This window comes from Pimephales promelas, chromosome 2 (genome assembly GCF_988280905.1).
Source record: "Pimephales promelas chromosome 2, fPimPro1.hap1.1, whole genome shotgun sequence".
NCBI lineage: Eukaryota > Metazoa > Chordata > Actinopteri > Cypriniformes > Leuciscidae > Pimephales > Pimephales promelas.
This window is the reverse complement of record NC_142770.1, coordinates 9358347-9377700: the sequence shown is the minus strand read 5'-3', so window position 1 is coordinate 9377700 and position 19354 is coordinate 9358347. Positions and strand designations below refer to the sequence as shown.

Below are 19354 nucleotides of genomic sequence, written 5' to 3'. Positions count from 1 at the left end.
ACATTGTTTGTAGTTTGTCATAGTATCGTGCTTATAGTAGCGTGATTCAGTACGCTAGTATAGTATTTGAGACACAGTATGTTTTTTTATTAATCGAGCAGCAGAAAAATATTCTTTATATAAGTCGTCCAATTAGTCGCTAGATTAGTCGACTAGCTAATCAAAAAAAAAAATTGCCCATCTAATCGTTTAGTTAATAATCGTTTACCCCAGCCCTAAACAGGATAATTTATTACAGAGTAACTATATGTTAAACAGCATTTGGGAACCTTTGGTTGTGAATCAGAAGATATTTTGAGACTAATCGAGGTTATGTGAAGGAGATTATGTGATTATGCCTCAATTTACATTTAAATTAACTTTAGCATTCCCCACCACCTTATGTTAAATTGTATTCAAAGTCAGATGTGACATGTTCCTGTTTATCTCAGGCGTTTTACAGTTTCCATTGCCTGATGCTTAAAAACTTATTTATATAGATACAAAAAAAATAGCTTCCCACATGGAAAAAACCTATATAGACATATATGTTTTAATATAGGTTTTGATATATGTTTTTAATATATGTGACATATATAAAATTGGCCGTTTTCCTATATTATATGTACATATATGCACATATATGTACATATATACATGCATATATGTACACATATATACGCACCTATATAGGTACATGTATGCACACATATATGTACACATATAGGTGCATATATGAACATGTATGCACGCATATATGTACACATATAGGTGCATATATTTGTGCATATATGATCCTATATATGTACATGTATGCATGCATATATGTACACATATAGGTGCATATATACATGCATACATGTACCTATATATGTACATGTATGTACGCATATATGTGCACATATAGGTGCATTTATACATGCACCAACATGTTTACCTATATTAGAATAATTATTAAAATCCATAGCTACTAGGCAACATAAATAATAGTCCAAAATGTATGCATTTAGATTATTTATTTACTTAAGATCAAATAGTACAAAAACAAAAATAAGACAAAAAAACTGGATAGAAAAAAAATCTTTTTGATCTTCTCAGCTCCATGAGCTTTGAATTGATAGACGTGCCCATCTCCCCTCGGCTGGCTGACGGACACTTCTTCAATGTAGCATCTAGAGAAGACAAAAATAATAATAATAATAAGAAGAAGAAGAAGAAGAAGAAGAAGAAGAATATAGTACTTCATCAGGAAAACAAAGTGCTTACAGTACAGATGTGATCGGACACATATTTTTTGATAAAAGGTTGATCATTTTAAAAAATGCGTCATGTAAACATGTCAATTGGAAGATTCTGAAGATTCTGAAAAATCTGAAACGTGGCTTAAGAAAAGGAAAGTTAGGATCAAGAACTGAGCAAGCGATGAATTAGTATTATAGGTTCCAAGTAGATATAGTAACAATAATCCCTTATACAGTCTCAATTGATGCCTAATAAACATTGATACAAGTAGGCTATGGTTAAAGTGGTGAACTTATAAAATCCTAATGCGTTGAGAAGGGAAAACAAAACTTTTATACATTTACTCACCAATAATGATGCCTTTTTAATTTGGTCAAGGGCGACCAGCTGCTCCCCATCCCCTCTGGTTGGCTTCCCACCTTAAAGTAAAATTTCAAAATTATTATAAAAGGGGGTTAAAATGAAGCTTGTGAAAGCAATACTTTTTTTATATACACATCACATTTTCTTGAGGTGCAAGGAAATACAAAAATGGCAAGTAAAAAAGCGATGGTATGCCCGCACACAAACATAATTTATTCCACAGAATATTAATTGTTTTTTTACGGACAGAAGAGATTAGGAGAATGTTTTGTACCATTCAGGTTGTTTTTCAGCAAAGTCTCCAGATCAAATGTGCCCAGCAGCAGATTCCACACCATGGCAGTAGCAGAGGTGGCAAGGAGGGCTGCTTTCCACACTTCTGCCTGGCAAAACACCCCAGAGCCCTTTATAACTTCAATCTGAAAAATAATTTATTCATTTATTGGCATTGTTTCATATTGATTCTTATGCTTAGCTTCCCAATAGTTTATATGTTTTTATGTATGAATGCAGATTAATGATAAAGAAACAAAATAATAATATGAAACAAATTAATAATTGCCCTAAATGTTCTTAAAGGAGAGGAGGAGGAGGATAGGGTGTCGGGGTGGGGATGGGGATATTTATTAATAAATAAATAAAAATTCAAGGGGGTTACTCACCGGTTGCACTTTTCAAAAGAGGAGGAATCTAAATCCTCAACAGGACTCCTTCCAGTCTTGTTCATAGAAGAAAAATAAAAGTTATTCTCTTCAATAAATTAAAGTGCAAATAACTTAAATCAAATAATTAACACTATCAATCAGCCCAACATCAGTCTACAGCTCTGCTAGAGAAACAATTTTAAAAAGCAAAATCAGAGGAACTTACCTTTTTATGCAATAATGGCGAGGTAACTTTTCATTTGAGGTAATTCTAGAAAAAGGTGATATATAAAGAAAAAAAAAAGACAATTACAATCACTTAATCAAAATAGTAATGCCCTAACGTTAATGTTTACTATTTGAAAGACATTTCCTGCAACTGTAAAGGAAAGCCCATTGAAACGGCTCTTTCTTTCACCAATTTCGACCAAATTCAAACTCCACAGGTGCTATTTTTTTTTTTCTGGAGCCGATTGCCTTCTTGAGCCGTTGGCAGAGAAGTATAATTTATTCTCATGACGTTATGTTCTCTAGGCCATGACTTTTGTTAACCCTCTACGAATTCCTCCAGAAAGAAACAAATAAATACACGTTAATTCTAAATTGAATCTTATCAACGGCTAGTTATTTTAGCACCCACAGTAACGTTACGTTACCTCACCAGCTAACAACATAGGAAGTGTATGGGCTGAAACAGGTGTGTTTGGCAAAAAATAAATGCTAAGTTTATACTTCTCTGCCACCGCAATTTCCACCCTGCAAATAAATATAAAATTAGGAATACTTACGATTGGTGATAAGTAGGACTTAGAGGATCTCCAATGCTGAAATCACAATTTTTACTCCCAGCCGTTATCTTCCGGCGCGAAACTTGACTTCATCTCACCGGATACGGATAACGTCAAGCGTTCGCTGCCTTCACACTGGCAGTTGAAATCAGCTCCGTAATACGCAATACGTTCCCAACGGACGTCGTACTACACAGTGAAAAGCGTCAGACGCGGGTAGAACAAAAATGGCGGAGAGATTAAAGTTTGATTCTGTCAGTTCTGTATGATCTCTCTGATTAGGGTTATGCTGCGTGAGGAAAGTTGCTCAGGACGTTGACATGTCAGGTCGGCTAAAAAATGTGATATAGTGGTCAATAGTTCAATGTCTACCTTCAATTTAATTGTATTAACTGCCCTTATAAACGTTAGAAAGTCATGAAAATAAAAAATGACATCACAAATTATCGTTATAAAATCAATATTTATTTTATTAAAAGTTAATAATTCAGGTTTGTTTATCAGTACCATAGCAACGCTCAACTTCCGCTGGAATTGTCGGATAGGAACCGTCCGTAGCTTTTCGCAAGAGTTCAAATTTTTGAACGCATCCGGATGACCAACGGACACGATTTTCTTCGCACCGCACTCGGTCGGACCCGTTTCGGACCCATTCGCATGCGGTCTGCGAATCTCCATAGGAAATGAATGACTTCCGGTCGTTTCGCAGCCGCATCGGAGCTGACTTCAACTGCCAGTGTGAAGGCAGCGTTAGGCGGGTGACATCATCAACTACGGGGCGCTGTAGCGGCCAATCGGCAGTGCAGCAGCATTCGAATTTATTAACCACTGTGAATTGCTCAGATAGATGGTGGGATGATGATGTTTATTTGAATGTACGTTCTATTAACTTTTTTTTTTTTTTTTTTTTTTTTTTGACTGTAATGACCTTTCAGCCAGAAAAAAAAACTGCATTCAGACAATACAGAAAACATTGCAATTTGCATTGCATTTGGTGGATGTATCGGTGAATGTGTGGATGTGTATGGGAAAGTGACTTGAAATTGAAATTGGAAAAAGGGCTTTTTGGTAAAATGAAAAAACAACAAACCCTTTTGTTATACATTTCCTTCTTTTCCACTAAGTCATTCTGATATGTATATAAATATTTATTTATTTATTTGAGCAATATAGTGACATATACATACACTCTAAAAATGCTTTGGGTCAAACATGGACAAACCCAAATGTTGGGTTAAAAATGCAATTAAAAAAATGTACAGTTGAAAAAGTGAAAGTGAAAGTTGAATTTGGGTTAAAATTTGAAATTACATTTTTAACCAAACATTTGGGTTTGTCCATATTTCACCCAAATTTGGGTTCAAACAACCCAGCATTGTTTGGAGTGGATGAGCTACAAATGACCAGATCCTGCCATGAGCTACAGTATAGGATACTCTTGTATAGCACTTATGTGTGGATATAAAGAAGCAATGCAGGAGATATGGCCTGTATATGCACATATATGCACCTAAAATTGCCTATATGTGTCATATATACACACATATGCAGCATATATCTTATCATATATGTGCATATATGCACCTAAAATTGCCTATATGTGTCATATATACACACATATGCAGCATATATATTATCATATATGTGCATATATGCTGTATATATGCAGCATATATGTGCATATAAACTGCATATAGGTTTCATATATGCGCATATATCCTCATATAGTTTCTTTCCATGTGGGTTGGGTCAAATTGCTATGGGTAAACAATGCTATGCTAACGTTAGCTTGTGTTCTTCAGGTGTATGATAAACAGGATAATTTGCTGTGTTTCACATATAATTGTTAGTCAAACAGGATTATACAGGTGTTCTCTTCACTATTCCAAGTAGGAAGTTGGTTTCTGCAAACCGTCATATTTCTTATTTAACTTCTCAATGGTTTAAAGCAGTAAGCTATCTTTCATCCATAGCAGGAACACAGCTGTTTGTTCTCGAAGGAACATATCATCATTGTATACCTTGACGGACTGTAGCAGTCACCGCATTAGCCTGTTAGAGCATTAGCATAGCATTAAGTGACTGCTGCTGTCAGCAAGAAATCCCACCAACCCAAAAGCTGCCAAAGATCACAACTAGGAGGCACACGCCGGCACTAGCGGCTGACACTGCACGGTGCCGTCACATGCCAGGCCAGCACACTCCTCTCAAACACAAGGACATGCTTCGTCCTTCGAGGGACTAGTCTTTTTCTGCCACATTTAAGAAAAAGGGCTGATGCTATTAGCCTTCTTGATTATAATTGCAGATGAATACATTTTTAATGAGGCTATTAGCATAGCGTAGCATCAAGGGTGTACATTCTATTTTTGGGGGAACCTCTGTTTTTTAGATGACATTCAAAGAAAACAAGTCTGAAATGCAACAAATTTGAAGATGTAATGCCTCAGAAAAGTGATGTAGCACTAGCATTATTTGTTAGCAGATGCTGTTAAGTTTGATGGGATCTAATGTTAAAGTGACAGCCCTACTTATATGACAGAACCAGGCATTTTTCTACGTCTATTATCAATTGGGTAGTAGCTAAGTCACCATTTAATATGTCTAAATGTCATTACATTTAATACTGTCAAACTTTGTGGCATCTGCTAACAAATCATGCTAGGTGTACATTCTATTGTGGATCATGTATTTAGACAACCCTCTGTCAGTTTAACATCTTAATTTACTAAAATGAATTATACAAATAATCTATACATAATTCTATTGATCATACTTGTGTATAATGTGCTGTTTTGTTCTGTTTTGTAATATGAAATGTTATTGTATTGCGGCATTCAAAGCTAACATTTACAGTAGGCTGTGTCTGAAATTTGACAATTTTGAAGAACTAACTGCTCAGAGAAGTTAGTCCTGAGAAAAGTGCTAGCATAAATTAGATTTGACATCTAATGTAATCGCATTTAGATTTAAAATTGGAATATTACATAAAATATTTGCAAATAAAGCAGCGCATCCATTCCATGTGTTCAAGAGAAACAAAAACGTCACTTCCTGGGAAATTTGAACATCATTTCTGTAATAAAAAAGTAAGAAGCCACTGTGGCTCTTTTTCCCACATCATAAATGTTACTTGAAACGGAATCAATCCTGGCATGTTATCTTGCATTCGGATAGCTGGTGTTTGTTAGACGCTTTTGGGAAGGATTAACCAAATGATTCTAATGACAGACTTTGGCTCAGATGTTTCTAAATGATCACATTAGATGCTGCGCAATTAAATTTTCTGCTGTTTTATCCAGTTATCCAATCTGCTGAGGCAAAGTCATGTGAGTTTTTTGTTGTAAATATATTTAATTTCTTTGCATCTTGACATTTGCTCATACAAATAGGTGGATAACTAGTGACTTAGGTGTACAAGTACTTTAAGCTCACAATTTTATTTTATTTTTTATTTTTTGTGGCAGCTAACAGTGTTATTTGCTCTTCCCTTAGCCTAATGTTTTGGACTAACTGGAATGAGCAGAGGCCGAGCATCATGAGGTCGACCTTAACCGGCCGGAACATCCGAGTCATTGTCAGCGTGGATGTCGGCACCCCTAATGGACTCACCATCGACCACAAAGCTGAAAAGCTGTATTTTTCCGACGGCAGTCTCGGGCACATCGAGAGGTGTGATTACGATGGCTCGCACAGATACGTGAGTATGGAGGTGCTTTGTGTGACTTTTGAAAAATGCATGGAAGTGCATTAGCTGAAGTAGAGGCCGTGTCTTAAGAGTGCCGGAAACATCTTTCAGCCTTTGTAAAGCTTTTCTGTTTTGTTGAGGTGAGGCATTGAAGGAGGACATAAAGAAAGTTCGATCCCATCCGCAGAATACAGGTCACTTGGGCTCAATACATTGTCACTTGAAATCAAAAATTTGCTCTGGCCCGGAGGACTGAATAAAAGATCCTAGCGTTGTTAAAAAAATCATTGATCATTGTCTTTTCAGCATTTAAGGTCTCCCATTCACCTTCAGGATGGACCAATGGGATGCTCACATCCAGTTTGGGCAAATGTCAGCCATTAAGTGACTGAACACCATTGTACGGGGCCTATGGTGCATTGTTGTGACCTTAGACTTCACACTATATCAGAACGAGCCGTTTTTTGGAGCTTGATTAACCCTCTGATGGTCTTCCTTTATGAGTCACGTCCTGGGCCTTCCCGGTCAGAAGTGACCGGAGGCCTAAAAATGAAACTTCTTCCATCCCAGTAAAACCAATGGGATTTATTTTTGTTCTATAATATTTAATCTTTTTAATTTAGTATTTTGAGACAATTTGATTGAATTTATTAATATTTATGCAATATTTATGGTCTATTTTTTTTCTATATATATATATATATATATATATATATATATATATATATATTTTTTTTTTTTTAATTATGAATGCAGTATTTTGTTTAATATAGAGTCTAGGCCTTCAGAAAAAAAAAAAATTTTTTGAAGAAAATTAGCACCATCTGGTTACAGTATAGAATATAGCGTAGAATCATGGTGTAACCAGTAGATGTACAGCTCTTTATGGGGAGGCATTTGAATTCCCCAGCTGTTTATGCTGTTTTTTTTTTTTGTTTTTTTTTTTTGTTTTTTGGTGGATTTGAATATATAATTGAAACAATCTCAAAAACTATTTCTTATTATAAAAATTTAAAAAAATAAATAAATAAGAAATTGTGAATTTTTGTGTTTTTGTCAATTTCCCATTCATTTCCTATGGGGGTCATTTTTGACCAAAGACCAAAATCTTGACTAATTATTTTATGACCACTTAGCATGCTCGGATCATGAATGGATTTTTTTTGTGTTCACATACCTAATGCCAGAAATGTCACCAAGTTTCGTAACATTCCGATGAAGCTGTGATTTTTAAAAATTCAAAACAGATTTTTTGTAGTCTGAATTTATTGGTGTGTATGTGTATAAAAGTGTGTTTGTATGTGTGTGTGGGTGGGTGGGTGTAAATTTTTTGCACTCTTGATGTTGTAGAGTGTCACCCCTTTACTGCGGTATACTTCTTTTAAGAATCATGGCCGATTTGTAGATTGTACGAACAAAAATTCAGAGAATTGTTTTTTTATTTTTTTATTTCTCATTCATTTCCTATTGGTAGGTCCAAAGACCACGATTGTGACTATTTTTTTTACGACCACTTAGCATGCTCGGATCATGACCTCAATTTTTTTTTTTATTCACATAACAAATGCCAAAAAAGTCACCAAGTATCATAACCTTCCGATGAAGCTGTGATTTTTAATAATTCAAAACAGAAAATTATTCGGTCAGAAGTGACCAAGGACCATCAAAGGGTTAAATAAATGCTTTGTTTAAAAGGAGGATTACGGTTTAATCTATGAAACTTGCAGGATGTACAAAAAGACCCCTTCCCTTACATGTCAAAGGATCAAGGCAAATTTGATTTCTCATGTCAAGTTTTAGTAAAATTAACATATTTACAACTCTTATTTTGATTAAGCTAAAACAAGTTATTATTAACTCTCTAAGTAAACCCGCTTTTATGTTGACTTCCAACAAGTGCCAGGAACCGCAGGTAAGAGGGTTTGACAACCGCCAACAATGCCGCGGCACGCTAAACGGCTCCTAGCCAGCTATGAAACTATCTGCCCGCTAGGCTATTAAAAGGTGAAAATTGATCCGGGGGAACAAAAGGAACATTTGTTTTCGTGTGTGTCAGACAGATACAGAGGATAGATAGGCGGGATCCTGCCAGAGCGCACTGTAGGAGGTAGTGCCATCTAGGTTACTGGTGACAGATCCTTTTAAAACTTCCTCTACGCGCTGGATCTTCAACGTACATAGTCTGAGACAAACATTCAAACTCCCAGGAGGTCAAAATTAATCAAATTGGATTTTCTTTTATGAAACTTTTTTAATAAAACAACACTTGAAATATGACCCTATTTGCTTTCTTAAAGGTAAAGTGTGCAATTTACGAGTTACTTCAACGGAATTGTGAAAAACAACTTTTTCGTTTTATTTTCCTTGTTCCTCACAGTAGTATAGTGAATGTGTTGTAGAAATGTTACATTAATGTTTAATGTGTGTTCAAATACGGCATTTATTTTTACTGGTGACTCTGAGAGTCATTTGTCTCAATTCAGATGTGTGGTTTTCACAGTTTTAATCATGTATAGTTGAACCATTTCTATGGTTCTAAAAAGTAGTGAATGTGTTCAAACTTCATTCCAACCCACACAATAAAAATAACATTCAAACATCTTTGACCACTGAAATTCGATCTTTTTACAGAACTCTCCAAATTCAGTCCAATGGGATGATCCGTAAGGAACAAAGGGGCGGAGCTTAACAAGTGGTCGATATAGCTTTAAATAACACATCTGCACCTTGACTTTGTTTGAGTTACGCTTCATCACTTTATTGTGTAGCAAAGTTAATCCCTGCTTATAAGCTTCTTGAATCGTTCTTGTCCACTGGTTTGTAATTCAATGCTAAAAAAGTTTAGATCTTAAGAGATCACAAAGAGGTTTTCACCTGCCGAGACGACAGCTCTGATATTAGAGCTCACGCAGATATGTCTGCCTGTATCTTTCATCCTGTTCCCCCACCTTTCGATATGCTCAGAGACAGAAGTAAGGGCGGCGAAGGAAAACTTGGGAATAAAGACGCCTCGACTGCGTGAGGGTGAGAACACGTGTTTGACGTGTTGTCATCAAGGATTAAAGCGCGAGCTTTGCTCTCCACACGCCGAGCCGCCTATTATTACAGAAAGACTGGCAATCAAACGGACGGCCCTTCAGAGACATCTGTGTCTGTGTGTGTTGCTGAAGAGCGGTTAATGCCGTACTTCATAACAGATGTGTGTGGCTCACAAAGCCTTCGGAAATAACTAGCAGAGTCTGTGGAAAGCTCTTAAAGCTGGAGAAAATTTGTGCAACGTCTTTTTGTGTTGATTACATGCAGTTATCAGAGAATTTGCAGTGGCTTGTTTTGTGGACATTTTAGGGTATTCATCATTCAGTGACTCTGAATTGTCAAAAACACCTTGCTTGCTACGGATGCGAAAAATGCTGAATTTATTTAGAGACAGAGATGGTGTGAAATTGTGATTGACACAACGTGGGGCCATATTTATTTCTTAAAGGGACACTCCACTTTTTTTGTAAATAGGCTCATTTTACAACTCCCCCAGAGTTAAACAGTTGAGTTTTACCGTTTTCGAATCCATTGAGACATTTTTTTTCTGATATTTCGAAGAATATCAGTAACCAGACAGTTTCTGGTCTCATTGACTTCCATAGTATATTTTTTTCCTACTATGGAAGTCAATGAGACCAAAAACTGTCTGGTTACTGATATTCTTCTAAATATCAGAAAAATCGGCTGAATGGATTTGAAAACGGTAAAACTCGACTGTTTAACTCTGGGGGAGTTGTAAAATGAGCCTATTTACAAAAAAAAAAAAAGTGGAGTGTCCCTTTAACGTGCGAAAATTTCGGACGAAATTGAGGGCCTTAAGTCACGACAGTTTGTTATTACACACATTTGTCGAGTATTTATTTTAAAACCTACATTGTTCCCCTCTCTAACATCCCAGCGTTTCTGAGTGATTCTAATCAATTCATTTCTGATTTCCGTTCATTTCCTTCAGGCACACCTAGAAAAGACCCTCTCTCCCCAACTTAGCTTCCTCCCCGAGGCCATGCGTGATGTATCCCCGTGTCTGTTATGGCAGGGATTCCATTTACACTCTCCGCAGATCTGGGTTAATCATTTATAATGTCAGGGATAATGGAGGAGGGCTGTCCTTCGGGTGTCACGGTGGTTTCCCCCTCCGGCTCTGGCCAGGCCCGTGTGTGTGTGTGTGTGTGTGTGTGTGTGTGTGTGTGTGTGAATTATACAGACACTCAGTGGGTTTATTTTGGTCTCTGCACCTTTGTGATGAAGCGCAAAAAGTAAACTGCCTGATGGAACTGTCCTGTACGACATGAGAGATAGTTTGTTTTATTTATTACCTGTGCTTAAGTTCTTATCTATCTATCTATCTATCTATCTATCTATCTATCTATCTATCTATCTATCTATCTATCTATCTATCTATCTATCTATCTATCTATCTATCTATCTATCTATCTATCTATCTATCTATCTATCTATCTATCTATCTATCTATCTATCTATCTATCTGTCGTTTTGTCGTTCTGTCTGTCTATCTATCTATCTATCTATCTATCTATCTATCTATCTATCTATCTATCTATCTATCTATCTATCTATCTATCTATCTATCTATCTATCTATCTATCTATCTATCTATCTATCTATCTATCTATCTATCTATCTATCTGTCGTTTTGTCGTTCTGTCTGTCTGTCTATCTATCTATCTATCTATCTATCTATCTATCTATCTATCTATCTATCTATCTATCTATCTATCTATCTATCTATCTATCTATCTATCTATCTATCTATCTATCTATCTATCTATCCATCTATCCATCTATCCATCTATCCATCTATCTAACTATCTATCTATCTACAGTATCTATCTATCTATCTATCTATCGTTATATCGATAGTTCTATCTATCTTTCTATATGTCTTGACTGTCTGTCTATCTGTCTATCTATCGTTTTATCAATTGTTCCATCCATCCATCCATCTATCATTTTATCTATCTATCTATCTATCTATCTATCTATCTATCTATCTATCTATCTATCTATCTATCTATCTATCTATCTATCTATCTATCTATCTATCTATCTATCTATCTATCTATCTATCTATCTATCTATCTATCTATCTATCTATCTATCTATCTATCTATCTATCTATCTATCTATCTATCTATCGTTTTATCGATTGTTCCATCCATCCATCCATCCATCCATCCATCATACCGGGGTGGGTTCAAATAAGTTTGACTTCTATCCACTCCGTTTCGAGCAATAGATTTAGGTTTGGTTAAAGTCGATGTAAATATTATGAATTTAAAGGCTTGTACAGATTAACCAAAATGCTGCGCATTGCCTTGTCATGTGTAACTGTATATTGCTCGAAATAAATAAACAAACAAACAAACAAACAAAACAATCTATCTATCTATCTATCTATCTATCTATCTATCTATCTATCTATCTATCTATCTATCTATCTATCTATCTATCTATCTATCTATCTATCTATCTATCTATCTATCTATCTATCTATCTATCTATCTATCTATCTATCTATCTATCTATCTATCTATCTATCTATCTATCTATCTATCTATCTAATTTATTTGAAAATAAAATCCTTTCGAGCTTAAGCCTTTAGGTCAAAACTTCAAGGTCACGAGAAACATATTCACCCAAGCATGCTGAAACCTTTGACTGTCTATAAACTGGAATATTTAACAGGGCTCTTTTTATGTACATTTTGTTGTTGTTGTTGTTACCAGGTTATTTCTCTCACCTAAATTCTGCCCCTTAAATTTGTAGGTCATTGTGAAATCAGGACCCGGAACGTTCTTTGGCTTGGCAATTTACAGAGACTTCATCTTCTGGTCCGACTGGACTCAGCGGGCTGTGATCCGCTCTGATAAGTTCACCGGAGCCAATACAAAAGTACTCCGTGCGGACATCCCTCATCAACCGATGGGAATCGTCGCTGTTTCCAATGACACCAACAGCTGTATGTAATTAAGTTCCTTTGTTTCATCAAATAACTTATAGCATTGAACTCAAACCAAATGTTTGTTCTTTAATTCAAGCTCAAGTATGATGACAACAAACCTTAGCGGTATATTTCTTAAACCCTCAAATCAAAGAAAGTTATGAAACAGAATGTTCTTAAAAAACTAGCATATGAGCATGATTCTTGGTTGACGTACTGGATGATTTGCAGTCTTGTTTGTATTAGTCACACAAAGCTTGTTTGTATTATTCACACAAGGGGTCTGAGAGGCTTACTCTGTGATGACAGCAAACACAATCCAAAGTCACTGATGTTAGGTGCGTCACAAGTCACTCAGGGCTTATTTTGATGAGTGCGCAGTGAAGCTAGGACAGAATCAACACATTCTGACATCGGGGTCAGATGAGATGAACGCAGTCACAATATTCTTTGCTGATTCTTCGTATTTTGTGGCAAGCTGGATTTATGTCAGCACAGACAGTATAAGTACAGAGACTAATCATATTAATGAGTGACTTTACATCATCTGAGGGGACTTTAATCCAGTATGAGTGCAGAAGTGATGACGTCACTTTGTAGGACAACTCGGAAGTTAGCGGCGCATGGGTTCCCTCGATCGATGCATTTTCCCCATAGACTTTTGGAAAATCGCAACAAATAAGATCTGTGTTCAACAAAAGACACGTTTTGTCTATCAAGATAATCTTAACAAGTTAATCCAAAATGTATACATTTTGAAGCCTATATAAAGTTTAAAAAACCACAAGCAGGTTATAACTGGTGTGTTTTATGTCAAAGATCAAAACGTGAAAATATTTAGAGGCTTTGTTAACCACAGGCCTTATTTCAGCCAATTTAGCAAAAACACCCCATAGACTTTAGGGTGAGGGAACCGTAAGTGCTAAAATGCTAACTCACTTCCACGTTGTGGCCTACAAAGTGACGTCATAAACTCGCCACTCTATTAATGGCTGATATATTTCCATAAGTTAAGTAAAATAAAGTTCTGTTCAGAGTAAAGGACTTTTCTCGATTCAGATTGCTATATATTCAGATCCTGAATCAGGATTGTGATCTAGTTTCAGATTATTAAAATCGTAAATTATTCCTTTTGAATCCATATTATCATCTAAATTGAGACTATCATCCATATTGTAATCTAGATTCTGTTTGCTTTGAATATATAGATCTAGATTCATATTACATGAAACATATATATTTAAAACAAGATTGATTTAGGTTTAGATTATAATCTATATTGTACCATATTGTAGTCTAGATTCGATCTTTACATATTGTACTCTAGATTTGCTCCTTATATATAAATTCTAAAATATAATAGTTATCTAAATTCAGATTTATGTGCTTTAAATACAGACTGTGATTCGTAATATTTTTTACTCTAGATCCAGATTTTGGATTCAGATTATGATCTATATTTTGCATCCAGATTGTTATCCGGTTTCCTCTAAATATTTCGATTCGTAAATCAAAATTGTGATTAAAAAGTGTTCGATTCAGATTATGATCTAGACTCTAAATAGAATTTATAACTCAGAATCATTTCTACGTCAAGATTTTAGATTGATCTATTTTACACTTTTTTATTATAACCCAAATTCCGTTTTATCGTTTTATCTGAATATTTGGATTCCAATAATGAGTTAGACTATAAATAGATGTTCCTTTTTTTTGGATTAAAAATTTTATTTATAAGAGATATAGAAATGGACATCAGGTGCGCATTTTGATATATATATATGAAGAGTATGGTTCCAAAACGCTATAAATCCATTTTGATGAATTTGAGTAAAACTGTGTTTTCTTTAGCAAGAAAATGGGAAGATGAAAACCACTATTTTCGGTTTCAAATTTTCACATAGCATTTGTAGGTTATAATAACAATAAAAAATGAAATCCAGGTTTTGATTTCCAAAGATTTATTATAAAAACAGATAGTTTTTCCCCCAAAATGCAATAAATCCAATAATAATTTTTTTTTCAAAATGCAATTAATCAAAATAAAATTTTATAGACATTGAAGTTCTTGTGCATACTATAAATCCATTGCTTTAATATAACAATATTCGGTAACACTTTAAGGGTTCATGTCATGAATTATCATGAATTCATGGATAAATGAATTATGCATTAATTCATATTAATATCATCAGGAACTATCAAGTTTTTTTTTTTTAACAGTTCAACGTTTTTCATTCATGACTTCATGGATGAACGAAACCTTAATTAAAACATTAACTAAGACGAGCACATCATCATGAATTATGATTTATTAAGCATGATCTAACGTTATGCATATACATCGCTGTTGTCAACCTTGGGACGTCGCCGCTGAACTTTTTTGACGGTGATCAGCTGTAAACTGGCTTGGTCCTGCTCGGTTTTCGTTGACTTTGAATAAAACAACTGAAAGTTTTCCAAAAGATCCTCTGGGGGTCAGTGTGTCAGCGTGACAGAAGTTTGATGCTGTCGTGTGAGAACAAGCAACAGCCGGCATTTCCTCCTCCCGAGTCCATCTTCTTCCTCACGTAAATGATTCGATGTCGATGTCACGTTTACCCATGCAGGATGCCTTACCCTCCGCAGGTTCACCAATGCTGTCAAAATTATTCATTTCTTTGTTTGTTTGTTGATCGAAAGGACACAATAGAGAAAACCTAGGAAGCCGGGTTAGTTAAAGCGCTGCCGTTACTGTTTACATTGCGTGGAATGGTGCATTGCGATTGGTTTAGCGGATATGTGGCATTTTGCAGAAAAGGGAGACTGGCGTTTGTCGTTGTTTGGAAAGAAAGGGAGAAAACATTACATAATAACACGGCGGATATCCCATTTTACGTAAAATTAAACATTGTTTTGTATCTGGTCGGTATTGAAAAGTCCGATTTTTGCAGTAACTCATTTTTTTTTTAAATGGCGTTTATCGCGTTTTGGAACCAAACTCTTCATATATATATATATATATATATATATATATTTATTTATTTTTTTTTTTTAAATAAATCAAATGCATATATTTGCATGCTTTAAATGTGTATTTTCAGTTTGAATTGGGGTTCTTCAGACAATAAACCCACTAAATGCCCAGCTTGGCCTGCACTGCTCGAAGTACATTTACATAAATTCCGTTTAGTGAGCATGGCGACTTTTACGTTTATGTGTCCCGACCACGAAACTTACACCTGGAGTGCTTGGTAATTGCATCTGTTAAAACTCACAAGGAGCACCACATTTCAAGTGCCTTAGGCGCATATCTTTTAATGCGTAAAAACCAAACTCGATTCACCCGGGAAGCAAAACTGCACCATGAAATTTACAGAATTAGCAGAATTTATAGTACGTGACACATTTATAGAATGAATTTCTTGGCTTCGATAGAGACATTTCTTTGTTTGCGGTTCAAGACTCTAGTGGAAGCAGCTTAGATGCTTGGCATCCTAAAGCGCCAATGGAGATTTTCTCATCTCAGGCCTCTCTGGAGGTTTGGACCTCGGTGGCCACCGTTCCTCCTATCTATACACCGCAGATGACTCTATTAAGGGAATTCGCTCAGACTGTGATATCAAATGCTGAAAAACTAGTCATTCCCCCCATAATTTGTTAGGGCATACGCAAATACAAGAGTAAAAACTGCTTAAAAGGAATGAATATTCTATCATAATTTTGACTTTCTTATGAATATAATAAAAAAAATGTTTCTTTGTAGGTGAACTGTTCCTTTAAAAGTGGGGACCATCTGCAGTTCCTTTTATTCCAACTAATAAACATTCCTTTGTAATCACCGGCCAACAGAAATCAGCCATCGATGAGTCCAAGCTATTTAAAGCCCCATCCCATAATAAGCAAAAGCCTCCAAGGACTGAAGCCTCATGTCGCTACGGTGAAAGACGCTGGGCCAATGCACTCATCTGAATCCTCACCATTTGTGCAGGGGAATACACTCGGTCCAAGGCTCTGGAATCTGGCAGTCGTGTGTGTGTAGATAGCGCACGGTTCAGAGACCCGCTCTCCACGCCAGCGTCTGTGCCAAACACAGTTCAAACTCACACCCGCTGAGGAGCCCAACCCTCTGACTGGCACTGCAAGAGTGCCCTTCAAACCATGTGTGTGTGTGTCTGCAGTGCCAGGCAGAATGTGTTGCTTTAAAGGGGTCCTATTGTGCCCTTTTATAAAGTCTTGGCTTTGTTTTTGGGGTGTACTAGAATAGGTTTTCATGCTTGATTGTTCCAAAAACATTCTTTTTCACATATTTTGCATTTCTCTTCCCAGTTTGTCTTAAACGCCCTGTTTAGTTCCTGTTTCGGTGGAGCCCCTCCTTCCGAAATACGAAATGTGCTCTGATTGGTTAGCCGGCCCAGTGTGTTGTGATTTAAAGGAGTAGTTTGCTTTAAAAAAAACAAAAAAAAAAACGTCTTTCTTTCTTCAGTCGAAAAGAAATTAAGGTTTTTGATGAAAACAATCCACCATATAATGGACTTCAATGGGAACCAAACGGTTCAAGGTCCGAATGAGAGTTTCAGTGCAGCTTCTAAGGGCTTTAAACGACACCAGACGATGAGTAAGGGTCTTATCTAGGACCGAGTCATGACTCGAAAAAAGATTTGTTCATTTTGATAAACGAGTTCGAACAGGAGAGTCACGAACGCTCATCACAGAACAGAGCAAGGCGAGCATTTGTGCTTATGAAACGTAAACTTTTTCATTTATTTTTTAAATGAGCGATTATTTCGCTAGATAAGACCCTTATTCATCGTCTGAAATCGTTTAAAGTCCTTTGAAGCTGCACTGAAACTCTCATTTGGACCTTGAACCGTTTGGTTCCCATTGAAGTCCATTATATGGAGAAAATCCTGGAATGTTTTCATCAAAAACCTTAATTTATTTTCGATTGAAAAAAGATAGACATGGACATCTTGGATGACATGGGGGTGAGTAAATTATCAGCAAAAGTTTTTTTTGTTTTTTTTTCAAACACATTCAAATTTGCTGCCAAACGTAGTCCTTCGTTTAAAGTCGGCATGAAGCGGAAGTTGCGACAGTATTTTCTTACCTATTGTGACTTATATCCGAGTGAAACGTCTTCTCGAACAAGAACAAATGGAAGAAGAGATGTTCTGCAAGAAGGAGAGGAAGCTATTTAAACATGATTGCAAAAACATGATGCATCATGTATAAAACCATAAAACCAATTTTGATTTCATGGTGACTTTAAAATCTTTACCATAAGTATGAGCTGTAAACTTTATCAAACAGTTGGAGGTGTCACGAGTGATTTGTCATCAAGGATTTCTCTTATTACTTCCAGGTGAGTCGTCCCCTTGCAGCGTGAATAATGGAGGGTGCCATGACCTCTGCCTTTTGACTCCTCTTGGTGTGGTAAACTGTACTTGCCGTGGGGAACGGATATTACTGGATGATAACAGATGTGTATGTAAGTCCTGTATCCTCTCTCTCTGTTTCTCTAGCTCATTTTCCTGGACTTTTTTTTCTCATCCCAAATTTTTATGTCCCGGTGCTTTGACTTGTGTGACTTAAGTCCATATGTTGTGGTCAAACAACTTTATTACTTCACCATCCATCTGTAGGTCCAGTTAGTGCACTAGTAAGAACTCTAGAAAGATTCTCGATCTGAATTGAATGACTGTGATTTGGATTCTCCATCAAGATTGTAATTTAGATTCATGTTTCTCTGAATATAGATTTGAAAATAGATTCTTGATCAATATTATGGTCTAGATTCAGATCCATATTGTATATCCAGATTGTATTTCAGATATCCATATGCTTTGAGTATAGATTCTTGATCAAGATTGTAGTCTAGATTCAGATCCATGTTCTAAATCCAGATTGTGATTCAGATTTCCATATGCTTTGAATATAGATTCTTGATCAAGATTGTCGTCTAGATTCAGATCCATGTTCTAAATCCAGATTGTGATTCAGATTAAATTTGCTCTCAATATGTAATTCTGGAACCAGATTATGATCTATATTGTATATCCATTTTGCAATTCCTCTCTCTGAATGTACTGGTAGATTCTAAATGCAGATTGAGATTCAGATTCGTTTTGCTCATAATTTAGGTTCAGGATCCATATTATGAAAGACAACTGTACATCTAGTTTGTAATCCAAATTTCCCTTACTCTGAATATAGATTCCAAATCAAGAATGTGATCAGGATTCAGATTATAATCCATAGTATATACCATGATTCATTCTGGAACCAGATTATGATCTGTTTTGTAATCCAAAGTCATTTTGCTATGAATATAGATGGTAAATCCAGATTGTGATCTACATTCTTATTCCAGATTGCAGTCCAAATAATTTTTGCTCATAATTTAGGTTCAGGATCCATATTATAAAGACAACTTTACATCTAGTTTGTAATCCAAATTTCCCATACTCTGAATATAGATTCCAAATCATGAATGTGATCAGGATTCAGATTATAATCCATAGTATAAACCATGATTCATTCTGGAACCAGATTATGATCTGTATTGTAATCCAAATTCATTTTGCTATGAATGTAGATGGTAAATCCAGATTGTGATCTAAATTCTAATTCCAGATTGTGGTCCAAATAAATTTTCCTCATAAATTAG

The 19354-nt window shown here is 35.8% G+C and overlaps 1 protein-coding gene and 1 long non-coding RNA gene across 5 annotated transcripts in view; one reads left to right on the top strand and one right to left on the bottom strand.

Moving 5' to 3' along the window:
• The window catches only part of lrp1ba (low density lipoprotein receptor-related protein 1Ba), a 260042-nt gene that overhangs the window by 155436 nt on the left and 85252 nt on the right, over window positions 1–19354 (top strand). For both annotated transcript variants that reach the window (XM_039682989.2, XM_039682988.2), the window contains exons 43-45: window positions 6512–6716; window positions 12531–12723; window positions 18050–18175. In XM_039682989.2, the coding sequence (XP_039538923.2) occupies window positions 6512–6716; window positions 12531–12723; window positions 18050–18175 (524 nt within the window). The remainder of the gene's footprint in view (window positions 1–6511; window positions 6717–12530; window positions 12724–18049; window positions 18176–19354) is intronic.
• LOC120463581 (uncharacterized) lies at window positions 981–3137 on the bottom strand. Of its 3 annotated transcripts, XR_016169591.1 has the most exons (6): window positions 3017–3137; window positions 2455–2499; window positions 2247–2302; window positions 1859–2003; window positions 1570–1640; window positions 981–1151 (listed from the first exon to the last, which is right to left on the bottom strand). It is a non-coding gene; the product is annotated as an uncharacterized LOC120463581 (long non-coding RNA). The 3 variants fall into 3 exon arrangements; XR_016169592.1 differs by lacking the exon at window positions 2455–2499 and having other exon boundaries at window positions 3017–3035; XR_016169590.1 differs by lacking the exons at window positions 2455–2499; window positions 3017–3137 and having other exon boundaries at window positions 2247–2395.